The sequence below is a fragment of the Ornithodoros turicata genome, chromosome 4 (genome assembly GCF_037126465.1).
Source record: "Ornithodoros turicata isolate Travis chromosome 4, ASM3712646v1, whole genome shotgun sequence".
NCBI classification, from domain to species: Eukaryota; Metazoa; Arthropoda; class Arachnida; order Ixodida; family Argasidae; genus Ornithodoros; species Ornithodoros turicata.
In genome coordinates this window covers 47,400,161-47,427,146 of record NC_088204.1, presented here as the reverse complement: position 1 = coordinate 47,427,146, position 26,986 = coordinate 47,400,161, and the positions used below count along the sequence as shown (strand labels likewise).

At 42.8% G+C, this 26,986-nt stretch overlaps 2 protein-coding genes and 1 long non-coding RNA gene across 5 annotated transcripts in view; 2 read left to right on the top strand and 1 right to left on the bottom strand.

Moving 5' to 3' along the window:
• The window catches only part of LOC135391500 (ankyrin repeat and fibronectin type-III domain-containing protein 1-like), an 865,331-nt gene extending 856,256 nt beyond the window's left edge, over nt 1–9,075 (top strand). For all 3 annotated transcript variants that reach the window (XM_064621768.1, XM_064621770.1, XM_064621769.1), the window contains 2 exons: nt 1,730–1,985; nt 3,884–9,075. In XM_064621768.1, the coding sequence (XP_064477838.1) occupies nt 1,730–1,985; nt 3,884–4,762 (1,135 nt within the window). In that variant the 3' untranslated portion in view covers nt 4,763–9,075. The remainder of the gene's footprint in view (nt 1–1,729; nt 1,986–3,883) is intronic.
• A 3,028-nt stretch (nt 9,076–12,103) lies between these two features.
• LOC135391501 (sorting nexin-24-like) lies at nt 12,104–17,613 on the bottom strand. The gene is made up of 3 exons (XM_064621771.1): nt 16,915–17,613; nt 15,257–15,376; nt 12,104–12,292 (listed from the first exon to the last, which is right to left on the bottom strand). Exon 1 carries the CDS (start codon nt 17,483–17,485, stop codon nt 16,976–16,978), a length of 510 nt encoding a protein of 169 aa, XP_064477841.1. The 5' UTR covers nt 17,486–17,613; the 3' UTR covers nt 12,104–12,292; nt 15,257–15,376; nt 16,915–16,975.
• Nucleotides 17,614–17,989: 376 nt separating this feature from the next.
• Nucleotides 17,990–20,249, top strand: LOC135391503 (uncharacterized). The gene is made up of 3 exons (XR_010422011.1): nt 17,990–18,140; nt 19,308–19,366; nt 19,559–20,249. It is a non-coding gene; the product is annotated as an uncharacterized LOC135391503 (long non-coding RNA).
• The last annotated feature ends 6,737 nt before the right edge of the window (nt 20,250–26,986 follow it).

Below are 26,986 nucleotides of genomic sequence, written 5' to 3'. Positions count from 1 at the left end.
ATAACACTTGTAACTGAACAGTTACACTTACCTCAGTACTGCGGTGTCTTGGAGGGGGGTCACTCGCTGCCTTCTGACGGTGGTTCTTGGTGGGTCTCTTGAGTCGTCGGTTCACTCACACACGTCACAACACTTGCCAAACGCAGTCAGCCTTCACACATGTAGCATTTCTAACTTGAATCGTTCACCTGCAGTACATTGCCGCCACCCTTCTAACTTCCCCACCACTCCCTCGCTGGGACTCTTAGCTGACCGCCCTGCGACGACTGCTCCACTTTCCCTCAGTTACCCCTTATATTACCTCGGGAAACGGAGTTCCCAAATGTCACTTCACAGAGCATTCCCCCTTTTTCTGAGAAAAGATCACCACGCCTCTGTCACAAAACACAGCTGCCATTTTATGCAAAAACAATAATTTTCTTCTGTCAATGCATCAGTGCAAAGACGACTTCCAAATCCCTGGCTTCAACAAAACAAAATTCTAGACTAAAACACGTGGCATCTGGTTAGTGTACACGGTCCGAACAACCCGAAAGCAGCAGCACTGGTCGCGCCGCGGGGTGCCAGGAACAATCTGGAGGGCGCAAACACAGTCGCGTCCAACTGTCAGGTTTCTCAACGGGGGCTGTTCCTCCACGTCTCTGACCAAACATCTGTACGCCATAAATTTGATCCCGAAGATGTCATGGCCCACCCAAACCAGTGCCTGCTCTCAAATTAACTCGCCCAAGTGTTAAACAAAAAACTCCACCAAACAAGCTTGTCGCCCTGTGACAGTCTCGTTCGCTACTGCGAGCAAATGTCCTCAAGACCACTGTCGTCGAAACAAAGCCACTACGGCCACTACATCCTCAGTCTGTGCACTGCATAAGCAGACATCAGGAAGCGACAGCAGCAAGAGAGCAGTGTAATGCCCCAAAGCTGTATTCCGTTGTTGAGTGACCGCTCTGGGTGTCTCACACTCCCTGTTTGGGTGTGCCAAAAGAGGGGCGCCTACTTAAATGCACCCATTGACAAAACCATTTACGAGATACCCACCAAGCTAGTTTGTGTTCCTGCTGGTTGTGCATTGGCTGAAGCAACCTAAATTACTTTGAGGCATTACACGCACAGGACTGATTTTGCCACAAACACTGTTTTTTTTTCTTCTTCTTCTTCTTCGTTTTTTCTGTGCCATAATTTTGGGTGGACTCTTTGGGACATTACGGCCTTGTGAACTGCTAGCGGGGCTCATTTTGGAAATCAGCTTCATTCCATGTCTCGGGGTATTCCTCCATCATCATGCTTCACCAACTAGCCTGCGCTTTGTCCCTTCTCCATGTAATGTTCAAATACTGTTGGCCTTACATATTTTGGACAAATAATAATAATGATAATAATAACTTTATTTTTGTTTAGGTGCCCCAAAACAACCACTAGGGTCTCGCACCTGCATCTGTGATCTGCACGTTGTCGTATCCAGTAGTTTTACTTCAAGTTCTGCCACCCAAGCTAGAATGGTTTTACTTCACATAACATGCACTATGTATATGCATTACAAACATGTGCAATACCAAGTTGCTGCACGCAACAGCACTTTCCGATGAAATAAGTTTCTGGAGATCATACTACAGTTTCAAACACAATGAAAGCTTCATAGCATGCACATCCAATTACAGCCATCACCATTAAGTACAAATAATGTGAAAATGCTGCTGTTATAATATGCACCCGTAATGGACTCGTGCAGTGTCTATGACATGGAAGTGGTTGAGCTAAGCAGTGAGGTGAGCCTGCTCCTGGTGCTGCCCCCTGTTGAAGAAGTGTGCTGTGTACCTGGCCAAAGGGACGAGTTGACTTCAAGGGCTGACTGCCTGACACTACCTGTGCAAATGTTTGAGGCCATTCACCTACGCACCTATCAGCCACCCTTCATTGCCTGCTACGCTAGAGTCTCCTCTATCCTAGAAATGGATACCATGCTGGCACAGCACGCGAATAGAGAGGTAGGCATATCCTTGTGTAACCTATGAAAACTCACCTTTACGGTTCCCCATGTGATAAGCGGTCGCACTGTCAATTTGTCTGCTCTACTTGGCATTGCATAGCTCTTTGTGTACCATTGTGAAAAGAGTATGACTTAACTTGATTGCCTCATTTGCTGGGAGAAAACATAGTCTTCTTAGTCAAATTTGGCTGTATCGACATCGGTGTGTTACGTTGTGTTACATATTTGCCAACATCATAAGTATTTCAGGAGATGCACAAGTGCCTTTTCTTAACAAAACAATATGGGGAACGCCACAGTGAAATTATTGCCTTACTGCAACTCAGTGCCTCTTATAATATTGGTGTTGCCTGTACACTGCTAACTTAGGCTGAAAGTGTGTGCACTGTTTCAAGGATTTTCACACACATTGAAACAGTGAATTTTTTCTTCTCTTTTTATTTTTCTTTTTGTGAAGGTCATGAACATTTTGCTGTGCAATCGCTACAGAGCAAACCATAATTTTGACATTACAAGTCAGCCGACGGGATCAGGCTTGCTGACCAAAAAGGTGTTAACATCTTCCAACTTTACACACACTGTTTAAAGAGCCACTATGAACTCAGAAGTGATGGCTATTCTATTCCACAGTATAAAACGATGCCACTCACTGCCTGAATAAGGAAAATATACAGGGTGTTTCACCTAACGTGAAAAAACAAACAAAAAAACTTAGTAAAACCTCTACTGGTCTGAATGCCATGGGGTCAACGCTATTTATCTCGAGGGAGACTTCAGCATGACATCTGAGCACTTTTATAAAATTGAATTCGTGGGAAATGGAATTTTCCCAGTTGAACACAAAAATTTCCCAAATCAACGTCACATTGTTTTTATGGGCACAAAAAGCGCATGCCAGATTTACCCCATTCTGTTGGAAAATACATTCACTACCGCTGTCCAAATGCAAATATGGCTAATGGTAATAGCCGTAAAAAAATTGCAAAAAGTGTCGTTTGGAAATGCGGAAATTGCCGGCCGCACTCATATCTCCAAAAGAAGCAGCGAGAACCGAGAGAGCACGAATGCGAGGAGGCCATGTAGCTTCCCATTAGCTTTCCCTTATCCAACCTTCTGCTATAACGGCAGCGTGGTTGCAAGGCAAAGTTATCTGAAAGAAGAGCGAGAAGGAAACAGGAATGGACGGGTGACCATTTTTCTTCCGCCGCATCTTCCATTAATTTGACAGAGAACTGAGCTTCGCCAACAATTTTTCGTGCCTCGAAACGACGTTTTTCACATATTTTGTTTCACTTATTACCAAAGCAGCAGAGAATGTATTTTACAATGGAGTGGGGGTAAATCTGAAATGGGCTTTGTTTCTGTCAAGAAAATATGTGAGGTTGACTTGGTTAATTTCGGAGATCAATATGCTACGACAGTATATCTCTGCGCATGAGAGAAAGAAAAGGTTGGAGAAAGCATGTGACAAAGCGTCTGTCCGCTCAGAAAGCAGCAATAAGGGGGTATTCGCAGGGCCACAACACTATGGCGAAAAAGATGAAGCAACGTGGACCTCCCGTGCAGTTGTTGTGGTATCTTATTTGAGAGTGATCCAATGAGACTTTCTACATGCACGATGGGAAAGGGACATGCGCGAAAGGCTGACAAGTAATGGCAAGATCTCTGCCGAGATAAATAGCGTTGACCTCATAACGTTCAGAGTAGTAGGTTTTTTAATATGATCTTTTTCTTTTTCTTTTTTCTCATTAGGTGAAACACCCTGTACTGTATGCTTTCAGTGAACATTACATAAAGCTGAAAAGCTTTCAAGCATGCATCTCAGGTCACCATGTCACTATGGGTTGAACCACCTTCTAATATAGGGCTGAAAAACTAGGTAATGTCTCTTTGCAGGCATTTTCATCAACAGAAGTGGCTACAGCACGAGGTCGTCTAGCACAGCTCCAAAGCTTCCAGGCCCAAGTTGAACAGACGTGGCGTGCTACCCGGTGGATCATGGATGCCCTCACATACGCTCGCAATCGTTCCCTCAGTGCGGGGCTTCAACTCAGTGCCATATGGCGTCCAGGTGACCCACCAACTCCTACTCTACAACTGACTGCACCTATTCTGCCACCAATCTCTGTACGACGAGTCTCGCGTGTAGATGACCTCATTGATGCTAAAATGTTTCTTGGCCCACCTGTCACTACCTCTGCATCTTTGGGAGTGAGCGGCGGATTGGAAATTCGCAGATGTGCTTCAGCATCACAACTTATCCTTTCTGGTGACCACGAAGAGGTTGCCAAAGAGTGCCGGAGCAGCAACACCGACTCAGCTTCGTCAGCAATTGAGGATGATTACACTGACAACGATGCCCCCATCAGCGTCATGTGCCCTTCGCTCCGCTCTCCAGATGCCCTAATCCCAGAAGATGATGGGGCACGTAATTTGGATGCATCATACAGATTGTCTGGGCCAGGTGTGCTTCGTATTTATGCGGCGTATGACTGCGGCTTACCAACAGGGACTAGTATGAAGATCCATGTGACAGAGGAAACAACAGCGAGGGAAGTAATTGAATTGTTTGTGAGACAGCTCAATACTGCTGTGAGGGTGAAGGGAAAAGATGGGCCTATCTATGGGGAAGAACGTTTTGGAGAGTTCTGCTTGGTGGCTGTGGTGGGTTCACGGGAACGATGTCTCAGTGATGACTATGAGCCTCTGCGCTTGCAGAACCCTTGGACTAAAGGAAAGCTGTTTGTTAAGTTACGTGATGAAGAAAAATTGTAGATGTTTACAAAAAGTGAATTTGTTAGTGCTGGTGATGCAATGCTAGTTATATTTGTGCACTGGATATTTGGGAGAGCTTGTTGCTTCATATTTATAAGGGATGAGGGTAGTAGTTTGTGCTCACTGTGTTAAGGGAAGGGTTACGAGAAAAAGAACAGTGCTGTGCATTCGGATGTATTTACTGTAGCAAAACATGTTTGTAACTTGCACATGAGAAAACAGGAAATGCCATTTTTATACGCATTTCATCCTGAATACTTCTCATGTAAAAGTATGTTTGCAACATCTCTATATCACAGTCACTTAAAGGGACTATCGCATCAGTGTGTGTGAGACCGATATGGTAATGTTCCGAACCACGTCAGTCTTGGGTTTTCCGAAGACTTTCTAGACTAATGTCGGCACAGTTCCCCTTGAAGTCGGCCCAGGACGCATACCCCTGTCCCCCACTCCTTCCTGCTGTCCTCTCTTCATCTGTCCACGTCTATACGCCCCTCATAGCCACAGTTGCTTCGCGATGCTAACACGGAATTAAAAAAAATAAAAAAACGTCACAGTCAACTTGGCAAAGTTTCTCCTCAAGAAACACTTTATGTACTGTAAAAGTAGAAATTTTCGTGAGGACTTAATTTTTGCAAATGTCGCGAAATTAAGGTTTGGGGATGAGAAAGTATGGGTACTGGAATTGAAATGCCACTTTAACATCAGTAGTTTATTCGCATACTGTATCACTTGGCATTGCAGGTACCTACTCTCACAAAACCAGCCCGTATATCATTGTCACGGGATTGGAGCTCAAACCTGCGAAGTTAAGGTTTGGCAAAATTTTCCCGAAACTCACTTCCACACAAATTTGCAAATTATTAAGACCACAAAATTACCTAACCACTTTTACAGTATTAAATAAACGAGTTTTAAAGATTTGCAGTCCCTCTGCCGCTAAGGAAGCCCTAGCGACAGTAATATCATGATGACATAAGCCAGGCACACCAATGGTAGCACAGCGTAGGTGATTGTCTCCGAGCTCGTCTGCTTCATGTTCGCACTGCAACATACTAACTGAAGAGTCCTCGGAAATACGCCGACTTTTGCTTACCAGTGTGAGTTCTGATGCGACCATGTCACGAGGAACATGGTGAACACGTCCGGTGCGAACTTCCAAGTGACAATCCACAAGTCGGTCACAGACCCTCCGCGACCTGCAGACACTGTCCCGCCTACCCGCCCATCTGTCGCCAAAGGCTCTCCGGACCCTGATTGGCCTTGTCTGAGTGACATTTTCTTCGATTTCCAGAGATAGAATTCCGGCATTCTCTCAACATCAGTCATGCCCCTCTTGCCATGCATTACATCAAATTGCATAGAAACTTGCGCACTTATTCGTGTCAGATTTTTGGCATTATTGTCAGTGATGAGAGGAGTAAAACTGCATTATAGTTTCAGAATTGACCGAGACTGATGCGACAGTCCCTTTAAGCCTTGCAACAGGACATGCAGTAACAGACAGACAGGCCATCTCCAGCCTCTGCAAGTGATCACACATGGTGATGAAACGAAACATGACTGATTTGTAACAACAGCGAATATATGGCATATCCACAATTACAGTGTATTAACTCCTGATGACCAGCAGTTGAAGTCAGTTTCTTCTTACCTGGTGCCTTAGGCATGAATGAAAGTTTTCATATGTACTACAAGCAAATATTTGTTTGGCACTGTGCAGTGTTCACTTGTTTCAAAATTGACAATCCTAACTGAAGATCACAGAAAAGGTCAGAATATGTCTCACATCACTGTCAGAGGACCAGAAATGTGGCTCAGGGAGCGTCAATGCTCTCTTGCATTCTTTCAGTTGATTGACTTCTGCAGCAAGATGTATAGTACATTGGAATACTGAAGGAATAATATTTCCCACAAAAAATTATCTTCTTGATAAATGCAGGGTGTACCAAGTGTTGTTCGGACATTTCGTAACCATTGTAGGGACCGCATTATAAAAAAACACTGAAATGCACCTGAGAGGGTTGTGAAAAATTTCTTCCTACCCAGGAGTTTACTTTGTGCAGTCTCTGGTTGGGATACTAACTCTTGCCACTGGCAGCGAAACAAGTTGCAGTAGGTAGCAAGAAGGGTGCAGCAGGTAAACACCACACAGAGATATGTACTATAGATTTAGGCTTGTGTCTTAACCTACCTTAGTTGCATACACCATGCCAGTTTATGCGCTGTTTCTTGTGAAAATACCTTTCAAAGGATTATGCCAGATCTATGGCCGTCATATGTCTGCAAATTCTGTAAAGTTCAGTGTACTTTGCTTACCTGAAAACATTTTCAGGCACCTAAGTGCAGCGTTGAAAGAAAGCTATGCATGTCAAGTACCACATCACTAAGTACTAATGAAAGAGAGAGAAAAAGAAAATCCAGCGAATCAGTGAGGAAATGGTAAGGGAAGAGCCTCAGGACGAGAGCCATTGATATTTCGAACAGAGACTGTCCTCCTGGGCGCCCAGATTGGAGAACAGTCTCTGTTCAAAACATCAGCGGCTGTCATCCTGAGGTTCTTCCCTTAACATAATTAAAGAGAGAGTTTCATACACATGTCCGAAAATGTGCAAGTTATTCGAAATGCAGAATCATTGTTAACCAAAGAATCTCCAAATCATCGTCAAATCATCATGTAGGCTGTTGTGTAGCAAAACCTTTCTGTGTCACTCTTTTATTTTTTGTGTCATTTTGTTTTCTTACTAGGCTGCTTACTACTCTTAACCTGGGAACATTCCATCACTACTTACCCTTTGCCCATTCCCCAACCAATTTTGTGTCAACATTTCAGAGGTGACTATCATGTTTTTCCACATAGCGTGCCATTGCTATAATCAGAAGCTTAATCAACTTACTTAACAAATTAAGCTCAATAAATCGATATTCTAACGCATGCTACTTTGCTGCATTTGAACATTCTCAGCTGGTTGTAGCTTACTGATCTTTTAATTTGTGCATATGAAGAAGGTAAAATACGCGATTTCTCCACCATGTCACTCTCTTCTGATTGCCTACAAAATGCCGTCCTATATGGGGACATTTCATTTCTCCTAGCACAATGTTGTTAACGAATCATGGTAGGTGGGATTCCTCACATATTTCAAGGGCGAAAGCTAAGATCTGGTACCAAGCACAAAGGAATTTTTTGTCCTCTGAGTAAAAGGGAAAAAAAATAAAGAAAAATACTGGATCGCAGATTTTCGCTCCAGCTTAAGTTTCAGCTGAAGGAGGTGCCTAAATTGCTCTATGTCTAGTGCATGTTCGTACCAACTACAAAACCAGGATGTTGGTGCAGGAGGCAGCGCAAAAGAATATCCTTGAAACTCCCATACGGTACTAACAGCATTACCGGCATCATCCTGAGGAAAGCATAACAATCATACAGCACATAATCTGATGTGAAAATACTCATGAACATAACAAGTTTTGTAGTTTTCTGAAGTTTGTGCAATAGTTCTTGTCACCAATTGCTGTGGTGCTCTTTAGACTGTGTCTGGAGCCTTTGTGTTGTGTAACATACATAATAAGAAAGAATAGAAAGAAGAATACAAAGAGAGAGAGAGAGGAGTGCTGGTACTATAGTGTTGTTGTAGTGTCACTCTACCAAGCAGTACCACTTGCTGTCTACATTGTAAATGTCTGGTTGATCAAGTTTCCCCCCAAAAATTTTTCATTCTCGGCCAAGTTTTTCAAAAATAGATTATAAAATAAATATTGGAAGGCAGCGTGCTGAGAGTATTTTTGTCTTTTGTTGCTTGTTAATCTGTAATTATGTAAGCTTCCTTTGTTAAGACAGAAGCAGCCACTCGTTCGCACTTCAGTTGCACTGTATCGCTCTGGCTACAATGATTACTATGATACAATGTCGCCCTCGAGACGAGACCCTATGCAGAAGATGCTATATGCAGTTGCATTCTGTGCAGGTTTCACTGCTTCAGTGTTTAGCCAAGGGGTTGCCCTTTAACGGTTAATTTGTCATTAAAAGTCTGCAGCACATGTAGTGCTTTCTTACACGGTGACAGAGCAACTGTGGTGTGGGTGGATTGCATAAAACTTAAATCAAATTCATTTTGTTTTCAATTTACTAGTAATCATCTTTCATAGTGTACCTGATACCAAGAAACTTGCAGGACACATAAGATCACCTTATTTATGAAGTTTTCCTGAGCAACATCATGTTCCCGAGTACTGTCAACAGCAACACACACAAGCCCTGATTAACGATTTGTAAATTGTGGTCTATCCTTGAATAAAGTGTGGTGTGAAACAGATATGGTAATCTATTTAAACAGGACACTATTTATCGCTGCTATGACAAAAAAAAAAAAAAAAACAAGTGTTTTGTACGCACTTCAAGGGGTTGGGAAACTATTTCCAAACTGTTTTCAAGAAATAACATTGTACATGTTGCTTTATGTGAACTAAATATCCACATCAATACATGCATTCCATTCCCTCTTTTTTCTGATGAAGAGTGTTTGCTTGAAACGTTAATTGTCGTCTTACCACTCACTTCCTACCACTCATTGAGGTACACGAGCCCCGGACTTTTGAATCATGCACATCAAAATGCTATGTTTCTGCGATCCCGCGTTATGAAGCTATTGTACTCCAAATGTTGCGCGCTAGGTGAGCCCCTCCATCGCCCTCAACTCTTCACCTCCTAGCCCGTTTTTGAAGTGACGTTTCATCGTGGAATAAAGAAGTGCATACTTTTCCATTTCTATGACGACAAAAGTGGTTGCAGGAGGGAGTCGGCCACCAGAGTACCGCCTTCAGTGACCTTCGGGCACTTCGCACATGTGTGCACTGCCATAGGTGGTTTGCAACTTCCTGTCAGAATGACATAAGGGAAGTTGCAATGTCACATGGGTTTACGCTTAAGGTCCGAAGTTCTGCTGGAGTTGCATAGCGCAGGCCGATGTTTAGCACTTAACTGCACTAATTCTGTAAATGTATCGCATACCCTGGGATCCTGCACCTTTGGAAAAATATCATGAGTGTAAAACAAAATCGAACTAAGCACAATTGCTAAATTGAATAAGCACTTTTCACCAAACGCCGTGTTGTGTACTTACCACGTTAAATTGTGTGTGGCTGTGATAACATTATAAACTTAGAAAAAATTTCATTGAAGTCACAACTTCATCTCAAACTAAAAGGAAATGACTACCTGCATATGATCCACAAAGTGCGGAAGATTGCTGTGTGAAATACTGCCTGTACATTTTGTCGTACCATATCTGAAATGTTGCTTGTTATCTTTCTTGTATGAAACGTCAAGTTGACCGCATTGTAATGAAACATTTTGCCCGGCAAAAGATCACGATTTCAAAGCGGGCGCCAAATGGACCCGAAAGATGCACGAAATGTCACGAAATCTACACTTTGCCAAAAGAAAAGTGTGTGCAAAGTATTTGTTAAAGTAATTTACTTGTTTGGGGGGGGCAGGCGTTCCCAGGCAAACTCATCTTGGTTGTTCTTTAAGACAGAGCGAAAATAAAATTTCGGACCGAAAGTCCCAGCATGCATAGCGCCACCTCTTTACTTGAAGGCCACTCATTGGCATTACAGTCGTGTATAAAACGTCACTTACCGATTGTCTCACAACATCTCTGAGCACTGTTTGGTGCTACCGTCGTCAGTGGCTTGGAAAAATTGTAGTTTTAAAAAGCCAACAGTTAGAAAACTGTTCCAATGAGGGCTGTGGGACTTTGCGTTTCGAATCCACGGACTACAATGTATAAAACTGAGCAATACATTTAGTGGGCTGCATGTGGTTTCCCAACCCCTTCAAGAACACTGCTCTGTAACAAGTATACAAATATACATAAATACTTCGCACGTGATTATCTCTAGCTGGTTTTAATCACAAATGAGGAAGTTTCCCTACAAATAGAACTTGTTGCAAATTGAGCTACTGTGTAAAAATCATACCTAAGTTAAGTTACTTAGTACTAAGGTACTAACAAAGTTGCAAATTATCAAAATGAACTTGAAGAACTCAAGGTCTTTTGGAAAAGTAACGAGTTATCAAGTTACTCGCTACATAATGTGCAATCTTGAGTTCATGACCTTTGCAGAATTACCGTATTTTCACGCGTATTAGCCGCGGCTTATGCGCGATTTTTTTTTTTCGCGGATGCTCTGCGGCTTATCCACCGGTGCGGCTTATATGATGGCTATTTTTCCCTGGTATTTTCCCCATACCCCAGATTAAACGAAAGGGTCGACAGTGCCTCATGTCTTCCGGAACAGGACCGCGCTGCCAGTGCACGAACAATACCGAACAGCGTCGGGTCCACATTCAAGAGTATTGACCTTCCGAATACATTCCCCCACGCAGCTTTAACAAAAGGGGTGACAGTGATTAATGTCTCCTGGAACAACACTAACTCGTCAATCCACAAAAAACACCTAACAAGGGCACAATCCGATCTTAGTAGAGCATACTGACTTCCACTGTTATACATCATGCCGACACCGGAACGTGGACCACAGGGTTTGTGGCCTTCCCAACAGTCTCCTTTGTCGGCAGACCCACAGGAAGGGTTCAATACCCCTGACATCGGGATAAAACGTGGTCAGCTAAGCGTCAGTTCTCAATTGACCTGAGCAGCAGCATTCGTGGACACGGGCACGGCAGTTAGAGGTAAGGTATGGCTCCAACGCGGAGGCACAGCTACGACAGCGGGTTCAAACTAAAAGTCGTCGACGTCGCGGACCAGTACGGGAACAGGGCAGCTGCCAGGGAGTACGGCGTCGACGAGCGTTGAAAGTCTCTTTTGATTTTGTTTGTGCATCACTGGTTTAGCGCACAAAGCAGTCGCGTCGTATTACCCGCGGCTTATCTGCGAGTGCGGCTTATCTGCAAAAACATTTCCAAAACGTATCTAAAAACGAGTCCTGCGGCTTATCTGCGGTGCGGCTAATACGCGTGAAAATACGGTAGTTCGGATCTTGATGTCACAATGGAGGAATGATGTGACTTTGTTAATAAACCTCAGTTGCTAGTTTGGGAGTGGAGACGGACGAGAAGGCACCATGCACGTGCAATTGGCACGCACATTGTTGGTCTCATTAGAGAGGGACAACAGAGGATGCAGCTCGCATTTTTTGTGAACAAAGGAACATCAAACTTACCCAAGTTACTTTAACAGAACAAGTTCCTCATTAAGTTACTGAAGGTCAAAAGCAACAAGTGAAGTTAAAATTTAACAAATAAAGTAACTGAGTTACAGTAACGAGTTACTCCCAACAGTGGTTCTAATAACTGAAAGAAGAAACAGAGAGGGAGCCTGTCGAAAACTTTGTGCTGTTCACAAGATGAGTGCAAGGAATACAAATGAAAAATACTGCTTCCTCTTGTCATTCAGGAATATTGTAGTGCTTGGCAAGATGTAGTTTCTTGGTTGCGTTGCATCTGTCTTAGTCTAGAATTCTTCAAGTTCGAGGGCTGTCTCACCCACTCCTTACTTTTGTTCAGACCTGTAAAAGTGCATGTGAGGACATAAAACCTTAAACTCATAAGTTCTGTCAGATGCAGCTTGCACTGAGGACTGATGCGTCTATCCATATTCCATCAGAGCATCCCGGTAGCACGAATCATGAGAGTATTTTCTGTTCTTTCTTTTCTTTCCCACTATGTCTCACTGTCATGTCCTCATATTGTACTTGTTTGCTTAGCAAATCTTGAATTGTTGTTCAAAGCTGCCAACGGCTATGGCAGTGCATGCCTTTGACCTGGTAATACAGCTAGCAAGGCAGACATAGCATCCACTTATGAACTCCTTCTACTGCACATGTTGCTACATTATTGAAACACAAGCAATCAATTGTAATGGGGTGTGGTGCACATCGACATGACTCTTTCACAATACCAGTTGATACCCCCCCCCACTCCCATGACAGCTCAGCAGGTTAGTGAGTCCAGTAATGCTTTTAAACTGTAGTGGAGTCATGAAGATGTAATTTTGTGTCATCAGAAATGTATTTTTTTCCCTTTGTGTACCTGGGTTCGTGCAAGGTTTTACAGCACTGACAAAATCAATAGACCTCTACCCGAGAAACGTCATCATGAAGTTGGTAGACAGACTGAAACCGAAACAAATCGGAAGGGGAGGGCTGGCTTCCACGAATGGGAACTTGTTCGCTGCCTCCTATTGAAAGAAAAGTAGGACCGAAGATCGCGTCCCTTCCAGGTACCATCGTAATCCCCTCAAAACCGTGGCTTTCGGGCGCAACCTTGTTCACCCCTAGCTTTGAGCGTAGTTCAACTCTACCAAATTGGTGGAACTGTCGAACACTATGACGTCATTTGTTTACAAACAGGGAGAGGTTTATTGCGAGGAGGGCGTCTTTTCTGCTTTCGATTTTGTTACGGCTGTTCACCAATTGTGTTGCTTCTGTTTACCCATTTTGTTCACTTGATTTACTATTACATGTATGGAAGCTTTACGAGCACCGCAGTGGAGCTGTGTGAGATCGTAAGAACAAGATAGAAGGTAGGGCTTGGTCAAAATTATGCTTGTGTGTGCCAACAAGGTCCATGCGTGTATGTCTTCTGGGCATGCGCACAAAAAAATGATGAGCAGAGGTGCATACCTTGCAAATGAGACTTTAAAGTGTGGCATTTTCCTGCAGGTAATTGCTAGGAGTTGTACCAACCGGCCCTACTCTTTCTGTTGGTAATTAGCTACCTTTACATTGCAGTGATATTCAACAAAGCCAAAGCATGCATACAGTGCGGTGCATAAATACTATATGGGCACCCCTCAAAATGGCGCTATAGCGTCCCAGTCCCACTTTCACATTGTCAGAGGTATTCTATTTGATTCAGCATCGTTCAGAACGACAGAAATGACACATTTTTTTTTTACAGGCTTGTGTCGTACAACTTTTTCGCACATTTTGTACGTTGACCTTGTGCAAAAATATACAGACACTTGGAAGTTTATATAAATGTATTTTATAACACACAAGCAAAAATAATAACATACTTAATACTCCATAGAGCCCCCATTAGCAGCAATAACATCGAGGAGATGCTGTTGAATGCTCTCAATTAGGTTGTTGTTGTAGTGTCGGTATCGATGGACTGCCGCTCATCACTCAGTGCTTCTTTGAGCCTTTGGCAGGTACCATTGCTGGTGTTCTTTCATGCAAATCCTGCATGCAATTGCCAAGGGATTTCCAATCTCCATTTTGGGTTTAGGTCATGGCTATGCGCTGGCCAAGGCAGGACCGTTACTTTGTTAGCCTCAAGCCACGCTCGGGTTGACTGCCTCACGCGCACTGTCTTGCTGGAATACCAGCCCTAATGACAAAAGAATGGAAGAAGGTGACCTTAGTGGACTGTCTAATAGGGTATTGAGTGTATTCTACAGCTGACAAAGGCAACCTTAAGCACATCTGTGCTGCAAAAGGCACCCCAAACCATCACTGATGTCGTAAAGCAGGTTCTTGCACAAATCCCTCCAGTAGTGATGGGGACGTCAGAATGTCCAGGAGAAATTTCTCCTCATCACTAAAGGCCACTTGAAACTTTAGAAAGACACACCTATGGGAAGATGCCATGCCTTTATCCAGTCAATGCAGTTGGCAGGCAAACTCCACTCGAGCGCACTTGCGCGATTCAGTGAGCTTCGGTACTCTTCATGGTTTCTGGGACTGCGTCTTTCTTATGGTGAATAACCCTCAGGATTGTTCACTTGGAGCCAGTGAGGCCCATTTCTGCTTTCAGCTAGTCAGCAGATATGGTGCTGTTGGCTACGCGTTGCCCCAACCTCGCCTCATCATGTGAGGACAGCTTCCTGGGCCTTCTGGAACTGAACTGCCCATTTTTACAACCCTTCATAAAAAAAAAACGGCTGATGCAGCTGACTGAATGATGCAGTTGCACAGTCATGCGCCAAAGAGTCAGCCCTGCTGCATGGAGGGTATAGGCTTGGCTTTGCTCATTCGCTGTGAGACGGCATCCATGGGGCATGTTTGCGTACGAACAGCGACGATCGACGTGTAAGACCACGAGCTAAATTAAGCAGGCATGTGCGCAAGACCTGCGCATGAGACTGATGCCGAAGTCTTACACATGTGCTTGCCGTCATGCTTCCCATTTGAATTGTACCATTTGTGTTAGTGACGCAGTCCACATAGATGTCCCGATAATTTGCACCGGCTCATATCTTGAAAGTAGTGAAAACATTTTATGACAAAAATTATAATAAATATACTGTCATTTCCTGCAGTTTTCAGCCATGCTGAATCAGATAACACATCTCTGAAAATGTGAAACTGCAACTGCAACTTGATACTTTCACATTGAGAAGGGTCCCTATATTTATGCACTGCACTGTATAAGACCGGTGTTTGCATTATTTGCTTCCTGCCTGTGACGTGGAGTTGCATTCAAGTAACTGATATTACACGTTGAAATCTTTAAGCCATATTTACCCGTTCGGTGTCTTTTCTTGTCGGAACTTGTTGCCCGATGAACCACAATAAGGTTGTTGTAGCGCTCTCAGGGTTTGAAGCATCCAACTATCTTCCTCGAAGCCGCTTCATAATGTAATGCTGAAAACAGGTGACAAATTTTATGTATCGGTTGAGGTAAATTCAATGTTATATCCCTGTAAAAAAGAGGGTAGAAAATCTCCCCCCTCCACTTTCGGATGAAGCTGCAAGTCATACTGCATGTAACTCAGGACGTTTGCTGACACAGCAGACACTTGTAAATTCAGTAAATTTTGGGGGAGGGGGAAATCGGGTTTAAGAGTGCCCTGAACAAGACTGAGATGGATAGTGGCAATTAGAGAGAATTATGTACTACCCAAAATGGGTTGGATTCCATGCTTGTTTCAAAAACAATATGATGATGATGATGACATGCACATGAAACTTTCTTTCATTTTACACAAAATGACGTAATCATGGTGTTGTACCACCAATCCCAAACTAACAAAACAACATATTACAATGCCACATCAAAAAGTCTGCCTGTATCAAGAATGAGAGAATAATTTGTTCAAACCAAAAAGCAACAAGGAAATATTCAAACGAAGTTGCATTTAGAAGGATGTATCCCTTCTGCGTTTCTGCATCTAACAGGAAAATTTCAAAAAGTGTAACAGTACCTACATGAAAAAAGTGCAAATGTGGATTTTCTCATTTTCTGCATGATTTTACAGAGGAAACAGCTGAAACAAATGGTGGAAGAGCCTTTGTGGTCACTTACCAACAAACTTTGTTGCTAAAGTGTCACCAGCTTCTGACCACTTGTGCGAAGATGGGATGACAAGTACAAGAGCTTGCACTAGTGGCTGGAATGTATGCTAGAATATTGATGGCACATCCCAGGTGAAAAATGTCTGCAATCCCACGTGGTTTATGAAAAGATTTCCATTTGAAACCACTTATGTACAAAGTGGTTTCAAGTGAAAATCCTTTCATAAACCACTTGGGATTGCAGACATTTTTCACATGGGATATTCCTCTGTCAGACCCAAGGATGTGAACCACAGAGCCACATATCTGGTAGCCCAACAGCAATTGAGACAGTGTCAGCTTCTTGAACAAATGCTTTATGGAACATGTCATCAACTCCCCTGCAACCTTGAAACAATCAATAGCTGGCAGAAAACTCAGGATTTTAGCACAAAAGTGGATGGAGCTTGGGAATTCAAGAGAAAAATGGAACATATAAGTCAATGTGTAATGAAGCTTCCTTGCAGTTCATTTCCCATGGGAAACAGACACATGGAAACAAAACACACATTACAAGTGGAGTTCCTTTACAAACAGATGCATATGATGCAAAACAGCTGTTTGTGTGTTCTACTTGCTGTTTATTTTATTGTTGAAATATAATTGTAAGTAGAAAATTTATTGTGACTACAGTACAGTATGATTCAATGCCAGCAACATTAGGCATGAATAAAAGCTCTCACTGAATATAAGTATATCTAAATATAGCTGTATATATAAATAAATCCACTTGAAAAACAAGCAGGAACACTCAAGAATATGTGTAGCGGTATAACGTTTTAAGATTTCCAGTAATATAGTTGCTTGACACCACAAGCGCACCAACACTAATTTTCAACTGTGTATACCTGAAAATGCGTAATTAAAACTGAATAAAAATGAAGCACAGACTGCTTCACCTGCAACACATCAGTCCTCGTAGTCAGAACCAAACAGTCCCTTCAGAACTCCTTTGGTTACAATATCTGGTAGTGTGTCTGTGCTCCAAGTATCTGGGTAAGGATCGGGCAAAAAGCTCAACAGTGGTTGATGTACAGGTCTGAACTCCTGTTCATCGCTGTCGATTGAGGCGTTGCTTCCAATGGGTGACATCTGAGCTGCTGGGAGTTCTAAAAACGACAGGACTTGATTTGACAAAGACGGGATCCGTAGAAGGCCTTGAAGATAACGTTCTAATCCAGCTCTTCGCTGCTCAAGTAACTTTGGGCTAAGATTCCGAATTCGCTTTGGGGGAAACCCGGAAGGTGCTCGGTTCCCCAGTAACCGCCTCACATTCTTGTGCAAGGTGTGAAAAGTTCTGTAGCGACGTTCCAATTTGTGACAGACGCCGGAGACATTCACCTCTACAGAATAAACAACGTAACTACGGCCATTGGGTTCATCCACTTCTCGGAAGCTGGGCACAAACACACGAATCATAACAAACAGCACTTCGTCACTTGTTCTTCATTGTGGCGGCGGGCGTAGATCCTGAGGGGTATCATTCGTTGTGTTCTTACCACGACCTACTAGATTACAACGACCACGTCACAATCAGAAAACCCTATGAGGAGCCTGTCCGCACGATCCGCCAGGGGCGCTACTGATCGGCACAACACGATTGGACGATGGAAATTTGAATTCTGAACGCACAGAAGAGTGTGTACGGGTGTACGACTACCGTAGCAGACGACAGCGATAGCCCCTATGAAAACGCGTAGAATGATGATGATAATCAACCTCAGAATGAAACATCTGTGGAACGTCCACCGCTTGTACAGAAATACTAAGGTAAGCTGAAGTACAAAGTATTGTAGAAGTTGAGGAAGCAATAACTGGGACGATCAGAAGCGCCACCGCTACCTTCCAAAAATGCGGCGCATAGAAGGGGTGCGCCTGACATGGTCGTTATAATATAGTAGGTCGTGGTTCGTACGCCTCGGCCCCTCGGCGGCGGTCGCGGCGGTGGCTATGAATGTAGTGCCCTGGTCAGCGCATGAAGACATCAATTGTTCTCAGGCGTCGGTATCGCGCTGTCGTAGGTGGACGTGTGTGTGTCTTGTGCTTCTTGTTTCATGCTAATTACCACATGGAGGTAAGTAATTTTAGTTCCTTGATGTTTGTACTCCCAAATTTTTAGTGAAACATTCGCGCCCTGTTTCAGCTGTTGTGAAATCCGTTAAATAAGTTCATTTACAGGCAACAGTGCCGAATGATACTCCGATCAAATTTGGACAATCAAAAAACGTATATCTGTTCTCATAAAGTCTTCGATAGCTTATAAATAGCCTCAGTGAGTGATTTAACGTGTGATACAGTTAGAATTTCGGGCTCAAAACCATGCAGTGAAGCAGCAGTTACGAATGATACCCCTCAGGTTTTAAGCGCCGACCAAATTACAACAGCCCAACGACGTTTTCCTGTTCTCGTGCAAGCTTCTATAGCTTATACAAGCCTCAGTGAGTGATTTAACGTGTGATACAGTTAGAATTTAGGGCTCAAACCCTGCAGTCAAGCAGCAGTTACGAATGATACCCCTCAGGTTTTAAGCGCCGACCAAATTACAACAACCGAACGACGTTTTCCTGTTCTTGTGCAGCTTTCGATAGCTTATACAAGCCTCAGTGAGTGATTTAAAGTGTGATACAGTTAGAATTTAGGGCTCGAAACCCTGCGGTCAAGCAGCAGTTACGAATAATACCCCTCAGGTTTTAAGCTCCGACCAAATCACAACAACCGAACGACGTTTTCCTGTTCTCGTGCAGCTTTCGATAGCTTATACAAGCCTCTGAGTGAGTTAACGTGTGATAGTTAGAATTTAGGGCTCGAAACCCTGCGGTCAAGCAGCAGTTACGAATGATACCCCTCAGGTTTTAAGTTACAATATCAACAACAGAACACAGCTTTCCTCTCCTCATATCGCCTTCGATAGCTTATAAAAGCCACAGTGTAACATGTGATACAGTCAGAATTTAAGGCTCAGAAACCCGCAATCAAGCACCAGTGTCGAATGATACCGCTCAGGTTTTACGCTCCGACCTGATTTGAACAACCAAACAACGTTTTCCTGTCCTCATATGGCCTTTGATATCTTAGAAATGTCACAGTGACTGATCAGATGGTTTTCTTTTCAAAAATTGTAGAGGATTTTATAAATGACATTGCCAAATGATGATTACGGAGAGTGAAATGCTGTCCAGCATGTTAAAAGCTGCAAACTTGAAGCTTTTTGTTGCCTAAATACATTTCTTTCTGTTTCCAGGTAGAACCCCTGTAGCTGACCAGAAAGGCCTGGACTGTCAAATGCCATACATGAATTGGGTATGGGATAGAGAGAGAAGTATTGGGATTCTATTAGAGAATTTGCATACCCCTGCTTATGCTAATCCTCACTAGGCCAACCAAAGCAGGAACACGGTTGTTCTCGTGCTGAGCTGACTGATTTGTAACTGACACTGTTTACTTATAACTCCCAGTAATTTCACACTACTCACAATTATGTTTTACTTTCAGTTCAAGTTCTTCAAACAGAGCTGACCCAGCAGAAGGCCTCTGGTGGCATACTGTAATCAAGTGCGCCACTCCCACAGGATTATTGCATTCATGCCTGAATGCTGTCCAGGGCATCCCACAGGCCCCAGCTGTGTGACGATGCCCCACCCCACGGATTGTCTTATGCCAACAGCGTCCTCCCGTAGGGAACTATGGACACTAGAAGATTGGCTGTGGACATGCTAAGGAATCCTTCAGTAGCTTCATGGTGCACTGGAGAAGAAACAGCAGACCTGGATGAAGTAAACAAACGGCCCTTATCAGGGCCACCATATGTCTGCCACAATGGCTAGCGTTCTGCTGATAGAACAAACCCTGATGGTGATAGAAGATCACTAAACTAACCATAACTCAAGCACGATGGCTACAACAGTGCTGATAGAAACTCCTGTTATTCATTCGCACAGAAAATATGAAGCAGAAAATGTAGAGGTTGTTGCGAGAGACCTGTACTATGTCTGTTCTATGTCTTTTGCAAAAGCTACCACCGTTTCTCGACAAAAGTGACGTGGAGGATGTACTGGACGTCTCCATTTTTCCCCTTTCTCTCTGTACTGTAAAGGTAGTTCTTTTTGTGTAGTCCAATAATACGAGAATTTGAAAAAAGGTCTTTGGGTGTACTTGACATAATTGTGTGCCAGTCTATATCATTGAACCCCGTGGCACTGAGGACAAAGTTTACGAGACAGTATATTTGGGTCCGAAGAACGTCATTAGAGCCACAGGGCACATTGACTTTAGACCACATCATGGAGGGCCACAAGGAAAAGAAATGACTGTAGTTACCATAAAACTTTGGTATATCATACATAACATTGTACACAAAAACAGGACCGACATAGTTATTGTGGAGCCGGATAGTGGATAACACAAAAAATTAATGGGCTTACTAGGCTAACACCAATAAATGGGCGTCCTTTCAAATAGAGTGCTGAAAGTATGAAAAACTATTCGACCTTCACAAAGGTTTAGGAGAATGTTCAGGAGCACTCCAAATTATCCATTTACTTACTGTATTGCTGCCTTAGCTCACAGTTGGAAAAATAAGCAAGGAAAATCAAAGAGAAAGAGCTAGCTGGCATTCACAGTGGGTTATGGCTTCTGGTTTGCTATGTTGTGTTTAATGAGAAATGCAGAAATTTGGGCCAGTTGGTATTTAACTGCAAAAGGGGATAAGAGCATACATACGGGACAATGGAGAGACAGAGCTGCTTACAACTAAACTATAATGATAGGAAACCCGACGCAGTCATGTGCACAGGTGCATTGCTATCCCACCATGTCAAAACGAGTACAGTGCTAGACAAATGTTAGAGAACACGCTTCGGCACATTCCTTCCTCAGAGTGACAGCGAGTGGGACCGTACAGACTTAGACATGTGCGTATAGGTAGCCCAGTCACCTGTATGCAAGTTCGTACGATACCATTCGCTGCCAGCTATGACATCTTAGACTATGGAGCTACGTCAGACAAGGACAACACACCACTCCACGATCAACTGGTTTATTCCTGGAAAAAGAGAAAAGGAAGGTTGAACGTTGGGATTGGGGGTTTTGAGATGACCTGATTAAAAAGGAACTTTACACCTAGTGGTGATCTTTTCCTGCTGTCCTTGTCTGCCATAGCTCCGTAGTTAAGAAGTCTGTACAAGTATGTCAGACAAGACCCTCAAAATGACATTTTTAGGCATGTGCAAACAAAACCACCATATTGATAAGGGGTGACACAAGTGAAAAAAATTCCTAAGATTTGAATAAAAATTCAAGTTCCTTATCCATCAGACAAATAGAAGCTTCAGTAGTACAACTGGAAGAGCCACTTCTTATTTCAGCCACTTCGACTACCTCTCTTTCGAACTGACAGTTTGCTTTTCTTTTTGGCTGAATTCTTTCAAAAGCCGGGTTTTAATGTCACTATTTGATTTAGTGTAAGAATTAGGATGGACAGAAAATCGACTCAATCCTCGCATTAGCTACGGTGTGCTAGTGTACCATACCGCACGCGAATACCAGGTTGCCGTGTCCGTAATTTTGTGAGGTAATGAATGTGAGGTTCGAGAGCCACAAGAACTGCTCGCATACATTGGTATTGCATACATGGTATTCTACCTAACATGGACAGCGCAGCAGCAGTACGGCGGGCCAGGCTGAAAACAATGCCTGAAAATCTGTACTCCTAATTCGTCTTTAAATTTTTCGAGAGGGTAGCTTCGTTCTCTTTGGTGGCCAAGAGGCCGCGTGTTTGAGATCCCGGTAGATAGGGCAATCGCTTTCGAAAGTAAACAACAAGGATCAGAAACGTAACGCTGTCCTATATCTGCGCAGAAGCACCATAGGTCATGTACAAAGCAGGTCTTCCAAAGGCATGAACGGGTTTTTCCGAGGAACCACCACCGTGGGAAAACAGACACAAGTGCAGGTGGTAAATGTGAATCATGTGTCGCCCCCAAGATTTTTCTAGAATTTCTTTGAGAGATGTTCAAAATTTAGTTTGCAGTTTATTGAGTTTATATACGTATATCCAACACCGCGGGTCACGTGATTTCTGTCTTTTTTTTTTTTATGATTCATTTGCTACAGCAATTCACATATAACATCGACTTAGTGAAAGTATACGTTATGTAGTAATTGTAATTTTAATGCTTTCCATATCTTAGGGTTTCTCTTTGTTCGGTTTTTCGATAGTTCTGTCTTCCGACTTTCCAGCTTTCTGATAGTTCGGTCTCGTGATTTTCGGCCTTATATGATTGCCACTGCTCTTGAGCCCCGGATCCCGACAACCTCGAAATACCCTTATCTCATGACCACTTCTCCTTCCAACTGGTTACAAAAAGTGAAGTGTCCATAACTAAAGTATATTGATATGCAGATTAAGTAGAAAGGAAGAGAGGCAGATAAAAATGACAAAAACAGAAGAGAAGGCGACAAATTGTCTTCGATCAAGGATACTTCTTTATTGATACTAAGGTCACAAAATGATCACGATGATCGGGTATGTTTAGGGCAAATCGTGCAACACAGTCCCCAAAGAAAATGACAAAAATATATACACAGTACCGAGAGGATAGAGAGGCAGCAAGCGAGCTGGTGGTCGTTGTCGTTTTTTGTCCCCCAGTCTCTGGTTTTTAATTTAGAGATAACCATATATAAAGTAATTGAACCTCTGTATGCAATAAGCAATCCATGCATGTAATGCAATCCCCTTTCGTGTATTTTTGCTGCAATGATATCCACATACCAGCATGTACCTACCATAGAAGATTTAGGACCGTATTGCAATTTATTGACCTGTTACAGGAGGGTAAGAAACGAGAAATGTATGTGTGTCAATGGGATTGGCAGTCAGATCTTGCCCCTTTTCTACACACACCTTCAAATGATAGCTTAAATTGAACTGCGGCTTCCACTCGAAAAACACGTTCTTCCTAACTAACACGACTGTGTCGGCAGTTATACTGAGCGTTGTAATCGAAAAAAAAAAAGAAGAAATAAAAAGACGTGAGCACTAAGCTAATAAGTCATATTATGCTGGTCACCTACGATATTATTTTCAAGATTGTGCTCGTTTAGCAGCACGATACGCTCGACCCAGACTGCTCTGCAACCGCACAGGTAACTTCACCCTACCTGGTTCTTCAGCAATCAAAGTACGACTTGTGAAAGCTGCTTGTATTTGTGCATGCGGTGTTACATTGAAAAATGATATATCATGCTCACGGACAATTTCTGCTAAGTCACAGACCCAAAAAACACAAACATATATGTTACACATTTTTCATTGAATTAGTCGAGGTAACCCGGCTGCAATTACTTTACGAAATACTCACTTGAAGTTTTCTCGGTTTGGGATTTTTCGACTTATCCCCTTCTTGCATACAGGGGTTCAATTGTCAACTGAAGGGAAACTATATACATGCCATCAGCACAAAGCTTGCCTGTCTGTATTTAAAAGAAAAAAAAATGAAAGAAAAGAAACACACGGGGCACCAAATTTATGAACCAGAGCGGGACGAAGAATCTGTTAATAGTAAGCAGAACAATGTGCTTCCCATGGAGAAAAGCGAGATTCCTATACCTAAACGTTGTTCGGCCTAGTTGGGCCGATCTTGCGAAAAAGAGGGTTCGGCCAAGCTTTGATTGTCATCGGCCTTACTCGGGCCAACTGAATACCGCCAACTTTGGGCCAGTATGTGACAGACCGTCCTAACAAACACGGGGACCAGCATGCATTGCCGTTGGGGCCATTGTACAACCAAGCTTGGTTTTTAGTCGGGCATTGGTTGGCGTCCCATGAGGCACCAGCAATGATGGGCCAAGTATGGTCCAAATCTAATAAGATTCTCAACCAACCATGGTTATGAGGTATCCCATGCAGCTTCTGCACCCCTCTACGCGATGTTCTATTCTATAACACCAGTGTGCCTTACAACTGTATCTGGCAGGTGTGTATATTGCAAAAATAAAATCCAAAGATTGAAAGTGCTGCTGCTGGTCGTGTGTGGCCTGTCTTACCATCGTTTTGCCCCTATTGGAACAGATATGTATACGTACCAACCTGTTCGACAGCTGTTATTGTCAAAGGTTATGCACATTACAAACGAGTAGGAAATGGAAATTCCTACTCGTTTAAGTAATGCTCTCCGTGTCGGTATATGGCTCAATGTATGAAGCTGGTTTTCACCTTGTATGAAAATAATTTTGCAAGATGAAGAAAAAATGTAGAAATGGACTTGTGTATATCGAATTGAACTACATAGACTAGCATCGTTGCTTTGTTGTTTCGAGCAGCAGCTGCTGTTTTGGAGTTTCCTCTCAACGCTGGGCCAATATTGGCCCGCATTTATATGCCGGAGTTTGGGGGTTTAACCCCCCCACCCCCAAAATTCTAAGTTTGGTTAGTGCATTTGGAAGAGGGAGATGATAATGAAATCCTCCTCACCCATGTAAAGTCCCCATAGAACTCCTCGATAAATATTTTTGGGCTAGGCCACTGCTTTGAGCCCAACGCAGTTTACGAACTGCCTTCGCAGGTGACATTATACGACGACGTCAGCCCAAGTTGCAGCGACTTGTGCCAACCAAATACCGATCTCCGGCAGATTTTCGGCAATTTTCACTTGGACTTTTTGTCTAGCTGGGCACAAGGCTATTGAAAGATGTAACATTTCCTTGAGTTTGAAGAACACAGAAGACGACGAGGACGATACAAGACTCAAATACGAACTAAAAAAAATGTTATAGAGTACATCAGTTCTCTTGCACTATATTAATTTGTTCATACATGATCATTGTTTTCAATACAGTAGTGTGGTATCGCAGCAAAATTGTAAAAGCTCCTCGTGACATATTGCACCCAGACTGTTTCCACACGTGTGTCAACTTGTATTCTTCGAAATCTGAAGTATTCCGCATATATATTCTTGATACCTTTAACTTTTTACTGCAGAACCGGTTCCAAAGCGTTGCGTGCCTGGACATTGGAAAAAGAAAAAAAAAAAGAAAACGAAAAACAAAAAAGAGCTAGGAAAGAGAACAGTTTGGTGGAAAATGCCACAAAACTGTAATCGCGGGAAGAATCAGATAATGACATTACATAATTAATTACATAATAACAACATTACATACATTACATAACATTACATAATAATTAATAATTGTTGTACATGTATATTTTTCATTTTATTAAATCGTTTGGACGTTCGGCGTCGTGGTGTATATCTCTCTCCTTCTTTGTGCTGTTTTTACACCGTACCAACTACCCCAAGTGTCTGCCTTAGTTTGGTTGCATTTGTAAATTTGAAACTTCGTGTGCTTTATTATTCATCTCCGGCTAACCTGACACGATATACTTTCAGTGAATAGCAGCACGACGCTCTTAAGTTGACCACCTGGCCATGTTTTCTACCAAATTCCCAAAATTTCTGGATTTCGCAGAGGATTTGACAAACCCGGATTTGAAATGGGATTTGATTTGGCATGAAACAAGGCAAATAAGCAAGAAAGATGCTTCACTTTGTTTTCCATAATATTAAACGGGCTAGTACTCGAGTTAAAAGGGATGCATACATTACTATGGTTCGCCCTACTTTGGATTGTGCATGTACAGTATGGGATCCGCACGAAATGTTTTTAATTCAGGAGAGGGTTCAGAATATTGCGGCCAGATGAATTGCATGGATGTTAGTAAAAGCGAGATAAAGTCAAGATTAGGTTGGGATAGTTTGTCGACAAGGAGACAACAGTTACGTTTGCAATTTTCAGATAAAATTATTAATGATAAAATTAGTATATGACAAAGGAACATCCAGCGTACATATCGAGATTGATCATCACAGAAAAATTCAGCCCAACGGATGTATAGAGCTTATTTTTTGGGGACCTGAGTACGTGTTGTCTTAGTGTGCTTTCTTCTTTTGGTATGCTGTACTTATTACTTTTATTTGTATGCCACAGTACCCGTCGTACAGTCCCACAGTACAGTGCCCCGCCACAGTAATGTCGTAAGGCGTTGTTACGTAAGAGCAGAAATAAATAAATAAAAAAAAACAATAATTCTGGATACATAATGACTTCATTTGCTTCTCGAAAATAAAGAGTTGACTTGAATCCGATTTGTTTCATCAAATCCATATCACTAGTGTGAGGTGCCTCATGATGACCCATGATAAACATAGCGGTGATACACAGTGCAAAATGACAAATTACAAAGTGCTTCGCATGCTTCAGATACACTTTCAACGTTTCGAATATGAGCGGGCTTCTATAGCCATGACGGCTTCAACCGGTTTCAACGACTTCAACACATAAACCCAACAAACTACAAAGCAGGTAAAAAGTTTCCAGTATTTCAACAACGCGAAAAAGATCGTCCGTGCAACATTCGTGTGAAAGAACAGGCCTATTAATAAACAGTACAACAAAAATAGATGAAATTGAAATAATGGCTTCGTTTTTCCCGCGGAGGCAACTAGAATGCAAGGTGTCCCACACAGCAGCCAATGAGAAGTAGGAGCTACATTTTTGCGCGGAAGCACCTGGAAGAGTGAGTGACGCGGCAATGATACCCCTCAGGATCTAGCCGGGCGGGCTACGTCCACGCGAGTGAGTAGTGAGTGGGAGACTCTTTTCGGCTGTAGTTCGAGTCACACAGGCTTCGCCTCATGGCGTGCGTCATATGTCACGTGAGAACCCAGGGAACACATGGCAGTCTACTAGACGTCCAGACCTGTTCTAACTAGTGATGGGCAAGTCAGTTCACTTTTGTGAACTAATTCATTTTGTTCACTCCACTGAACTGTCTAAAAGAATAGTTCATTCGTTCACCTGTTCGCAATTAAACACAATCAAGTAATATAGTCCCAAACTTTAAAGTGGCTCGACCAAGGGAGC

Bases quoted from the DNA above. Each gene is read 5' to 3' on its own strand.
- LOC135391501 (XM_064621771.1), bottom strand. From the start codon at position 17,485: ATGATTCGTGTGTTTGTGCCCAGCTTCCGAGAAGTGGATGAACCCAAT.